Source organism: Saccoglossus kowalevskii, chromosome 5 (genome assembly GCF_978046115.1).
Source record: "Saccoglossus kowalevskii chromosome 5, keSacKowa6.1, whole genome shotgun sequence".
Taxonomy (NCBI): domain Eukaryota; kingdom Metazoa; phylum Hemichordata; class Enteropneusta; family Harrimaniidae; genus Saccoglossus; species Saccoglossus kowalevskii.
In genome coordinates, this window is record NC_140645.1 from 8,115,572 (window position 1) to 8,128,168 (window position 12,597).

At 36.4% G+C, this 12,597-nt stretch overlaps 1 protein-coding gene across 1 annotated transcript; it reads left to right on the plus strand.

Moving 5' to 3' along the window:
* Positions 1-397: 397 nt before the first annotated feature.
* Positions 398-12,035, plus strand: LOC102803087 (NXPE family member 1-like). The gene is made up of 5 exons (XM_085499494.1): positions 398-481; positions 1,363-1,724; positions 2,452-3,003; positions 8,662-8,711; positions 8,963-12,035. Exons 1-5 carry the CDS (start codon positions 398-400, stop codon positions 9,703-9,705), a joined length of 1,791 nt encoding a protein of 596 aa, XP_085355620.1. The 3' UTR covers positions 9,706-12,035.
* Positions 12,036-12,597: the final 562 nt, after the last annotated feature.

Sequence of the window (12,597 nt, forward strand, 5' to 3'; positions counted from 1 at the left end):
ATGTGTACAATGAATCTACATACATAATGTAATATATGTAATTGCGACGTCAGTTTATAAAGCCTGCATTGAATATTACCATGTTTCACCGGAATGTGATATCTTGCCTTTATTTGGTCATATGTATGGACATTATGCGCATTGTCCCTCAAAACAATGGGCATATCTAAATTCACCACTTAAACGTTGCTTACGATGTTTACTGACGTTTTACATTTGTTAATGCATTTGTAAGTTTTATATTCCCAAAATATTTAATAATCGGCAACCTATAATCTAACATAACTTACAACCTGTGAACTGCATTTTGATACAACATCACAGAGCTTGGCACCCACACATTGCTGCTTGCGACAATATTTCACATTTTATATATTTTATTTACAGATCAATTAAAATGATGTTCACAAATATACCGGGATTGAAAACTGCTTTTGTTTTAATGATTGGATTTGTGGCTGGATCAATTTTAACTAATTTGGTAAGTTGAAATATAATTTGTGTTTCGTATGAAATGCATAAACAATGCTTGTGATATTTCACATTCCTTGTTATATCATTAACATGAACAAAGACGGTGACAACGTGCTCATTGATATATGTTAAATTCTATATCACATTATAAATATATGGATTCCATTTTGTACATTGAATGTTTCTTCCAAATGACTTATCAGTGACACTTTTACCTCAATAGATTTTTTCATTATTTTAAAGAAATGAAAATATGAAATGAAACTGCAGGCAATACGTTTTCCTCTATGTTATGTATTTATTTGCATATACAGATTTTGTTAATAAAACAATATACCATTGATACATTTATTAAGCAATATCGTTTCGACTATTTGTTTACATCTTGGTTTGAAAAAAACCCGCTATCAGTGATAATTATTTTATAATTATATAGCAAAATGGATGGCGTTTACTTTGTAGCATTTAATCTATTCTTATCGGGGTTCGTTTCATTAGTTCCATGGATTTTGTTTTCAAAATTCATTCTGACTCGATTTTTTGCCATGGTGCATGCACTGAACATTGTACCACCCAATGACATAACGTTTACTAAGAATGCATAATGGGGACTATGTTATTCGCTGGCAGCGACGTATATAGTTGCATGCACAAGTGTTTACAGCATACATAATATTTATATTACGAACTGTTGTCTTCATTGGTTAACGAATTCGATAATATCTGTGGTCTGTGGCAAATTTGTTCAGAAAAATTAGTTCAACAGACTACTGAAAACGGCGGTTGTATTTTGTCATTTTGATCCTGTGCTAATAGATAATTGTTACATAGTTTTATAAAAGCCATTTAGTACGGTCAACAACAAAACGTGTTTTTTTTTTATTTCAGCTAAAATATGATACAGATAACTTCGTTTTTGGACTTCAAAAAGCGGTAATGATGGGACAAGTGACAAGGAGAGGTATGGCCAATCAAGAACATTCCAATCAATTAAATCGTACGACTAATACCGTAAATATGAACCAAGCTGATACCTTTGAAGACAATATAAATCATCCACATATCTCTAAGATGACAGATGATGTCAGGTTCCCTTATAAGAAATACACAGAATTTGCTATGGAATGGAAAGGTATTGTAGATGAGTATGAATGGATGTACAGTAATTTGAAAAGAGAAATTGGAACAAGCAAAACACCTTTTGTTATTGGAAACGAAAACTTTAGTTTAACTTCCACAGTAAAAAGCAGGTAAGATATAAGAAACACTGTTATATTATGCGAAAACACAGGTATTCGTGTACGGGGAAAGACAAAGTATATCCAAATTCTCCTAAAACAGAATCAAGTTTTAAGATGTTGTGCTTGAAAAACTACCTCACAACTGTTATTTTGTTAGCAATCCATACATTGCAGGATTTGATTCTGTTCTAGTTTAGTTACGGTAAATGTAATAATCTTACCAGACCTCGCTTATCTTACCAGGTCTGGAACATCTTTCTTAAACGGAATTTGACAACAGAACTAACACTTATGTTGAACCATAACATTAACGCCAAATTACCAAAATTTAATAAACCAGAAAAATGGGAAGACAAAATCAAATTTTGTAGAACGAGCAGTCTTATACAAATCAGATATTTACAAATACTGACACAGTTATTGGCTTAATAATATGAGAAATTCTCGTAATGTAAATGTGACAATTTTACCAAAGTTAAGGCAATTGCGTAAATAAAGTCAATAACGATGAGATATTTAGGTAATGCCTGATCCAAGTCATTATTAAAGTGTGTTTCACTTAATCTCGATGTAACCATCTTCACAGTTGTGGTGTAACAATTTAGTTGCATTTTGCCAAGGGTGATTATTATTATATTCGATATTAATATTTAGTGTCAAATATGGGTCAATTTGAAGTCGACTCTGGGATAAAAATGTCTACACTTACTTTCACGAGCAACATTTTATTTTCTAGAGTGTATGTGTATGGTAAACGCAAGATATTTAAAAAGGGAGACACGGTACATATAGTGGTAGAAGCATATGATAAATACGGTAATGCGAGAAAGAAAGGTGGGGACTTTCTTCAGGCAATCATGTCAAATAAAAAACTTGTTAAAAGCACTGCTGGGCGAGTACTCGACTATGGGAATGGTACGTATTCTGTGTACTTCTATGCTGCTTGGGCTGGGCAAGCAAGTATTGATGTTATTAAGCCATTTTCACGAGAGTTTATACTGTATATGAACAATGTTTTGAGGCACAAAGAGCTACGTATACCAAGGGACGGCGATTTTGGCGATGGAGTCAACACATATAAGGGTGTTTGCTACTTAATCCATGATCGTCGGTGGGAAAATATGTGTACCTATGAGAATAAAAACTCACTTGGTCAAACGGTATTGGTTTGTGATAAACCCAAAGACCCATTGCAGTGCAAAGATATTGTCAATGTTACTGCTTATACTACATACTTACACAGGGTAGCATCTGAAGATGTGGCAGGAGCTGATTATATATTCAAAGAGTAAGTAACCAGAAATCAAAAAAATCTTATTCATAATTGCGTATATAATTGTCTATTGCATACTATGGGCCATTGACTCAAAAGCACAATTTTAGCATTAGTAAGACTATTGATTACACAAGACATTGAAAATGAACACAGTCCCCGTTAAATTTGAAAATTCTCTTTGTGATCGTCATGTAAAAACGTAGGGGTTGTCGCGAGCGTGTTCTTGAAACTTGAGTACCAATTGGCGTATACAACATATAGTTTATTTACATCAAATTCGAACACGTGTTGCGTGACGACCCATCCGGTTTAAGACGTAGCAAAGAAAAACATAGATCACAAGTGAAAACATGTCACATTTTAAACAAACAAGATGGCCGGCAGTCGGCCATATTTGATCAAATTGCAAATTGAATTGACATTTACTTAAATATCAATGAAAATGATATATGTGTGACAGAGATATAGTAATATGGCCAAAAATAAAAACAACCGTTATTCGGCTATCTTTGATCTGATTATGAAACAAACTGACATGTATGATGTATGTGCCAAATGAAAATGGTACATAAATCTTTGAATTATAGTAGTATGGCCAAATAGTTAGATTGCTGTCAATCGGCCATCCTTGATCCGATTTTGAAAGCAAATTGTCATGGACATGTATCCTAACATGTATAAAGTATGTGCCAAATTTGAATGAAAACTGACAAAGCATGTCCAAAATACAACATTTTCAATAAACAAGATGGCTGCCAGTCGGACATTTTTATTCGAAGCGCTAAACCATTGCACGTACATATGTCCCATATAAAGTACTAGGCACATGCAAAGAATGAACGGAATCGGTCCATAGGATTTTGAAATATGACATCGGACGGACTGACGTACGGACAGACACACGGACGGTCGGAAGACATGTATCCTAACATGTATAATCTATGTACCAAATTTGAATCAAAAATGATAAGGTATGTCCAAAATACAACATGCTAGACACATGCAAAGAATGAACGACCCAAAGGATTCCGAAATACGACTCCGGACGCACGAACGACGCACGCACGCACGCACGCACGGAGACCGAATTATAAGTCCCCGTTTTCGGACTTCGTAACAGCGACGTAAGCTTACTTAATCAGATTAAATATAAGGATGTGTCTTTTTCTGGATAAGAATAAGTACGACAGTTTGGTGAATCACAATTGTATTACTATTTTGATTTGCGTACGTACTTTACTTGATTTCGTGTGTATATGCTATATTTCGTGAGTTAAATCTTGTCCCGTGTAGTGATAATGAGTACCATAGGGGGTCCAAAGGCAGCGATGGATCACGGAAGGCCAAATATTTGTTTAGCCCTCGTATTGTGCGTTTTTGTTGCGTTCCTTGTAGTTAAAAATTATATATTTTGAATACACAGTTCTATATCGAGAAATTGAGCCCTCGCACAAATCTAAATATTGTAAGGAAAACATAATAAAACAAGTAACCTGTAGAATACTGTGTGGGTAATATTTTTTATATTGATTTTTGTTGCATTTGCAGCAAATAGTTACCAAACAATGAGAAATCTATAGGATTGAATATACCCCACAGCTGGCTTCTCATGCATTGTTCATAGTTCATATGGTGCTTACACCAGGATTTAACAGCGAGTGAAATTCCTGGGATTGAAACATATATTTTGAAGTCACTGATGTAGGCAACGAATAACTGCAAGTTGACATAAAGACGAGGTAGTGGTCAACTAGAGGCTGAAATTATAATTAATTTGTTTATTTCAATTTCTCCTGACGTCAAATAGAATACACTGGTGAAACACGGTAGTAACTGTGGGTGAAAGGATGTTTTGGGGTGTAGTTTACATTGTATATGGAGTGGTAGGGTCGGGTGTAATGTGTTCATTTCCAACTATTATGAAGTCACGTAGAATTTCACTTAATTTATTTTTGCTGACATGTTTTCAAGCATTACATGTGAATCCAATTTTCACTGCGCTGTGTCTGAATAGAGTATGAGGGAAATGGCATATTTACTGTAATTTACTCAGGGGAAAAATGTTTTCAGTGATAATGAAGTATTATGACAGATACCCTCCCCGTGGCTTTCATTGCGTATGGAAGTTATTTTCACGAGTGATGCGGTGTATCCTGCTGCCGTACTTTCACGAGCGAAGCCAAGGGGAGGGTGTAGGGTTCTGTTATTATACATATGTCCCATATTTGATTATTTCATATTAAAAAAAGAACGTGCAACAAACCGGGATAGAAATTTAGATCGGGGAACCCAATTGCCCATTAATATGCTCCAAGACAGTGCTGCGACCTAGAACGCGTGTCGCTGTACGTGTGAAAGTTAAATAATCAGACGTCTAATTTGAGTCATTGTCCGAATACATAACTCGTGGATGTTTAAGCGCGGTGGTCGTAGCGCAGCGCGTGTTCGAATTTCATGTAAATAAACAATGTATTTTACACGCGTTGTATACGTCGCTGTGAGTCCCATATCGAACAGGACGCGACACGACGACTGTCGCCCTTTAGTTGGGACCACGGCAGAACCAGAACTTAAACTGGGCGATTACGATACAGATGTTGAAGTTAAAAGTTCCTCCACAGATCTGTGCATTGGCAAACATGCCGTGCAACTGCGGTACTCCACTGACGGAATGACTTTCGTTGAAATCGGTCGTCGCTGGCTCGTGAGCTGCACACTACAACCTCGTTTGTGATGTTGCTTGCTGGTCGTGGATATACTGAGTCTTGGTTACCGGTTAAATTTTGCTAATTTGGCGTTGGTAATCTTTATTTGGAACTGAGTAACGCCGCAACGTCGCCAGCAGAAACCTCATGGTATATCGATGTTGATGGTTGCGGCTCCATATTAATCGGAGATTTTACTGCGGGTCCAGGCAGCGGGTGGATCTTCCGAGAGCCCTTCAAGATTGATAAAACTCAGTTTCCAGGTGGTCAACAAACATTAAGTTCTCCCAATTCTAGTATTCTATGTGATGTACATCTAACATGCCAAAAATGCTGGTGAACGATTTGAACCTGACAAAAATACTTGAAATAGATACCAGGAAGGGGAGGGGGGTAAAAGAAAAGTTATATAACATTTTATTATTCAATAATTTATTAAAATACATAAGTTTGTCCAACTCCCTGTGATACAACACCTCAGACATAGCTCATTGTACTCGGCTTGAGTGTGGGCAAAAAGTTACTATTTGAATTTTTGATATCTTTTTTTCATTAATGAGAAAGTTGACCCCGAAGTTAGAGTAACTGTTCAGCAGGAATGGCTTTTTAACTCTTCTGTGATTTTTTTGGCTTGGCTGATTTTGTTCATACTTGACAGGCAGGTCGTACCATCACTAATTGGAAAAACAATCCTGACCCACCGCTACCATGGCAACAGCCACAATCTGTTTTTTGAATATTTTCGCCAAATTTATTGCCTCCTACCAGTCTTGTAATAGCAGTGCCCAAATGATCATGCCTTTTATTTTGGCTACGTTGCGCACTGCTAAGAGATCACCGGCGCCGACATTGTTACCACTGTCAACGTAATCCCAACGCAGCTTTGAACTTTGAATAAAATGTAAATGCTGCCTCCAATCTAGAAAATACTATCGCAAAACGGTTGGAAATAATACATTTAACGGCTGAATACGTCCTAACAATAAAATAAAGTGACTTCTAATGACTGCCATGTTATTTTGCGAACCTCGTATAAGGTGCCCGGTTTTAGTTATAAACAGACGTTAGCTTCACGTTCATGTCCTTCCATGATAACAGCCGAGAACATATTGCTTGTTTTTACCGGTTTTCATTGGCAACCGAAGTATTTTATTTTGTAAACAAATTTTCGTCTGTTATTTTTATTCAGTTCAAATCGTTCAGCAACATTTTTGGCATATTAGGTGTACATCACATGGAATACTACGATTGAGAGAACTTGATGTATGTTGACTGATTTTTATCATAGTACGAAGTACCAGGAAGTTACTCAGTTCCAAATAAAGATTACCAACGTCAAATGAGCAACATTTGACTGGTAATCAAGATTCATGTAATCCATGGCTAACAAGCAACATCACAAGCGAAGTTGTAGCATGCAGTACTAGTAAGTCATCCCGTCAGTGGAGTACCGCAGTAACACGGCATGTTTGCCATCAGCATTGTATTCAAACGAATCACGTGGTGTGCCGTTCTCGTTCAAACCCGGGATTCGATCAATAGGGGAGTCCCAGTAAAAAAAAAAACACATTGCAAATCATGCAAGTTCAACATTTTCAAACCAATATACTAAAACAGAAATGCTCAGAGATGCAAATGAAGGATAGATATTACTTTTCACTATACACATCTCTGTTGATACTATCCCTCACATATTCTACTCCCAATTACTCCTAAGTAAAATGGACTAGCATCTTTTCATGTTGACATTCAGAGTAAAATCATGTGACAGGCTGTTAAAATTGGCTGTTGCATACTTTTTCGCCGGTCTGGAAAATGTGTTTAATTAGCTCACATTCAAGCAACAATGCAGATTTCCCAGTGGGAGTGAGACTATTCGACTCTGCCACTAAAAAATAGGGGTGTTTTCAGCAAAAAACGAATAACCCTGGAATACACACAATATACTGAATTTCGGAACAAATCGTGCATTACTTACAGCAGCAGAATACCACAGAAATATCAGACGAAACATGAAAACACTATATATTGTATTTCAGCTTGAACCCTCTATATTGCAATTCAAGGAATTAACCCCATATGTGCATCCATTTCCCACCTTGGTATCACCCACCCCTGAAAACAAACTCTTAATACCACGCTGAAGAGTTTGGTAATAATTAATATAGGATCTTTATGAACTGATACATGGTCATCGGCCCAAAACAGTAAATACAACATTTAAATTATTTACAGTATTTCGGTGACTTCCCTCGTGTCATAGCATTGAATACAAACTCAGCTAAACGCTGTAGAAGTATATCGTTTTGAGGAGTTCAAGAAATATATTTACAGTTGGTGGAGAGCAGTGGTAGTGTGGGATATAGAGACGTCTAATATGATTGTTGAAGTTACGAACTAATAAAAACATGGAACTCATTTTCAATATAATTCATATTGAAAAGAACGTACGTTGGTCGCGTTCTAGATGACCTCTGTCTTTTTCAATTCGTAAACAATGTGATGAATATCGTTGCCAAGCTGGTGATTGCATGTGGGCTTTAATGTGAACAGAAAACAAATACCTTTCTGGTTCTATATTGATTTCAAATTGACAATAAGTGTTTAGCTTGTCTAAAGTACATAACTTAGCCCACTATACCTATTATTATTTACATCATTCCACAAATATATTCATAAACATTGCATTTAATGTCATATTTAATATCATTGCTAGGACGAATATATGTTCGGTATATAATGGGACATATTTAATGTCATTGCTAGGATCAATATATAATCTGTATATAATGTGGACACATTGAATGTCATTACTAAGACCTGTATAAACGGTGTATTTTGGCAGATATTTAATGCCGTATGTTAATGTTGCCATTGAGCTGACATTGACACACGTGACCGCCACATTCTCATTACGATGATTCGACTATGACGCCAATGTTATTTATTTGTTGTTTTGTTTTAGTAAAGAAGACAATCAATTCGCAGCAACGCCATTGACGATCAACATACAGGGTTTGTATGAGTTTGTAGTAATTTTAATATACTTCTAACTTAAATTGGATGAATATGAACGAGATGTTCCGCATATGTCGTTTGAGAAAATGTGGTATTCATATCACAGTTATATATTGACATTAGATTTATATGTATATGTCTGCTCATATACAACGTAATAAAAAATATTGAAATATATTAATTTCTTATTGAGTTTAAAATTCTGCTGAAAACGAGACATGCTAATTTTGAAACATTACTGTTTTTAGATGCAACTCCAGAAAAGTTAAACCTACCTCTATGTGGTCCAGACATGGCTATTCCTCTATTTGATGGTTATTGGACAGACGATATGACGTATGTGTCCATGGTCTGCAGAAGTCAGCAGTGGACACGGCCACAATTAGACAGATGTTTATCCAGAAACTTAGTATTCAGGTTGAGTGGCGATTCCACGCTCGGCCAATTACAATGGGCACTTGGTAAAAGAAAATATTCTCTTTCAGTGTGGACGGATCTTAGTCAGATGTTGCCAAACGCTCTACGAATAGGACCACAATCCCACTACGTATGGAACTACACTTTTGAGAGTGAATTTATGGACAGTATTGATGCCGAGTTATGTAAGAATAACCAGGTTATTGTGGTGATGAATTTTATGTTTCATTACGCGATGTTTTCTACAAGGTCCTACATAGACAGGCTTATGGTAACTAAATTCGCGGTAGAAAGATTGTTTAAAAGGTGTCCTACAGCTAAGTTGTTTTTTAAGTCTGCTCATCCAAGGGACAATATAGGCCAATTGCAATCGTTGCATAGTAGCAATTTTATTTTTTATGATTTTGATCGCATGATACGACGTATTTTTGGAGGGATGGGTGTTTACTTTCTTGGTGTTTGGGACATGTCGTTATCCCACTTTTCTGAACTTAATGTTCATATGGATATGCGTGTAATAGTGCAACAAGCACACTTACTGTTATCATATGTATGTCCTGATTTGGTTGAATAATATGAGCATATATAAGTGTACTAGCGTTTTCATATAACATCCTTTACTAAATAGTTATTATATATGTTAATAATTATATCATAGTTGTCTAGAACACCTGGGATACACTTTACGATGTGTGGTCGTTGGGAGCTATATCAAGGCATATTTAGTCCCTGTATTAATCACAAATATACCTTGAAACTGGGAATCCCGAGGTGAACATAGGTGAAAAAACATATCATGTATTCATTGCATGAGGAATATATGGAACCTGTTATGACGAACATCCACTCAAATATTCTCACTAAACCTCTGAAACGTACTGTCACGCAACCTGATTTCATGGACGGGAGTATATAGATTAGTGGGGGCCAATAATTGGATGATACTGCAACTCTGTACCGAGATAGATGATTGATAGATTTGGACTGCAACCAGTATACATACTGTGCTGCATGTGCTGGTGTCTATGTAAACTGTTTTGTGACATTAAATGTGACTGGTTTCCCATGTGTTTTCTGGTAATCTGTATATATGTGCTCGGCAGCATAATTCCAGAAAACAATTGATGTCTACTTTATTTGTTATGCTAATTTATTGTTTTTGTGCTAATTCAGTAATTTATAGGTCAATACATTGTAAACGGGCGATATATACATTTTAGGGCAAGAATTAGGAAGGTCAATGCAAAAGAAGGAATGCATTTAGAGATCTTGTCAATCATACTTGTAGCTGTTTCGATCCATTCAAAGATTGACCATGTCTTTAAACATTTGTTGTTCGAACTCCCAGTTTTCAGGGCAGTCTTCTGTACCACGAAGGTCTTCGTACAATTACTATTTAGTATTTAAGTTATATTTATATTTGGTTGGATTTCAACCTGTAGTCTCTTACTTAACTGCCAGCCGAGTATACATATCTACTGGGTGTGAGTTGTCACACAAATCGATAGTTTGTTGTGTTGCGTTATTGCTAGTATTTGTTGAATATTGATTTAGCATAAATGGGATTTGAACCCAGGCCTTTATAATCACTAAACAGCAGACTGACACACAATGATAAGAGAAACCCATTGCCCAGTTGTTTATTTTGTGCAACTCGTGAATAGTGAAGTAAATATAATATTCATTAATTTAATGCAATCAGGGAATCACTCATTCACATGTGAAGACACTATTTGGCGTTTGACACATTTCAACAAACCTTGATTTTGCCGCGTGCATAAACCTTACCTTACCGGGCGCTTAATGTAACGCCAAGACACGTTTGGCTACTTCTCGTGTGTAAACATTTTCTCCACTTTGAAGTTTGCCGCTTGCGTAAGTCACCCCTGACTAATATTTGCGACTTTTTGGCTGTGAAGAACTCTAGTATAAATAATTTAAACATTTTGCATGTTGTAATAAACATACCGGTATCCTAGGATAGAATGTGGGGCTTCCTAAAATGTTATCTGCTGAATTTGAAACCTCAATCAATAATTCCAAAGAGAGCGGTACTGAATCACAGAAAGTATTCAGCTGCCCGAATTATTTTCGTAATACAGGGCACATCATCGTGGCACTTACTATCTAACAAAACTCACATTGACTTCTTTATCTTGCTTTTAATTGTTTAACAAATTCCGCGCTCGCAAATTTTATTCGATAATTATTTATGTAGTTTGGCATGGAGACGTTTTGTGAGGTTTGTCATTTTTTATTTGCTTTTTGTGGTTTGGTATTTATCTGTTTCTTTGAATTACATTGTTAACATTAGGCATTAGCGTGCCCGGAGTTTGTTTTAACAGGGCACCACGCTACAAAGTTGGTCGTTAATTTAAAACTCTAAATTATTGTACTAATTAAGGTTAGTGTTTATCTAGTTTAATTCTCCCCCTCGGCGTTTGTATTAAGCGTTTTTCAATTCCGAGTCCCTTGTGTGCCATACCCGTATTAAGACCCCCATGATAATTCTGTTTAACATGCTAGTATTGATAACCGCTGTAATTATCATTATGTTGTCACGTGATTTGTTCCACCTTATTGGTAATATCTTAAAGATCTTCATTGTCATATGTATACCAATTTGTATAAACCGAACAAACGATCCCGACTTAACGTCATGTATTTTGTAACGTCACCAATTCATGTGTTGGTACGACTTCTGGGATTGTGCCTAATTGAATATTGAAGAACACCGGGTTGAGTAATATAGTACAAACACACACACGCGCACCAATATGCCGTCTCAGTGAGCTTGGCGTTAATTATGTTTGTTTGTTTATTATTTATTAGATTTTATGCATGCTTGTATTTTTCATTGCATGGTTTTGTGCTTAAAAGCATAATAAATGTTTCAATAATTTATTTGGAAGTGTCCCTTGCATCTGTGTATAAACTGGTCTACGTAATAGTTCCTTATAACCCTCATGTCTACGTTGTGCGTCACTAGTGAATGCACTGCAGTTCTGTCGTGTGCCTGATTTGTAACCTGTTTGACACGGGTCCGGGGGGGGGGGGGTAGTTGATACATAGCTGGGTAGGGAGGTGGCCCCGAGTGTTCAAAAGTGTGACCATTTTTATACCTGGATAGTGGCAGAATCTATAGCAATATTTATGTACCATTTCTGTCATCACTGTTCATTCCAAATAAAACTGTTACCGTATTTGCTCTATTAGAAGGGCAATAATCTATAATCAATAGCTATAATCTAAAAAACAAGACCCACTTCAAGAGCACGCTTCCATTAGGCAAGTTTTATGTACCCCCCCCCCGGGCACAGGACCCATTAGTCAGTACTTAAGTTAGCCGATGCCCCCGAATATGTACTTCTAAACATTATCAGCGGTTAAATACTCAAGTACGTCTCTGACATAACATGTCTTCACCATTAATACTTTCTTAAAATTGTCGAAAGTTTCCCGTGCA

Coding starts and splice junctions, on each gene's coding strand:
- LOC102803087 (XM_085499494.1), top strand. CDS start 398: ATGATGTTCACAAATATACCGGGATTGAAAACTGCTTTTGTTTTAATG. Junction 3,004..8,661: donor GCTGATTATATATTCAAAGA/GTAAGTAACCAG, acceptor GTTTTGTTTTAG/TAAAGAAGACAATCAATTCG. Junction 8,712..8,962: donor ATTGACGATCAACATACAGG/GTTTGTATGAGT, acceptor TACTGTTTTTAG/ATGCAACTCCAGAAAAGTTA.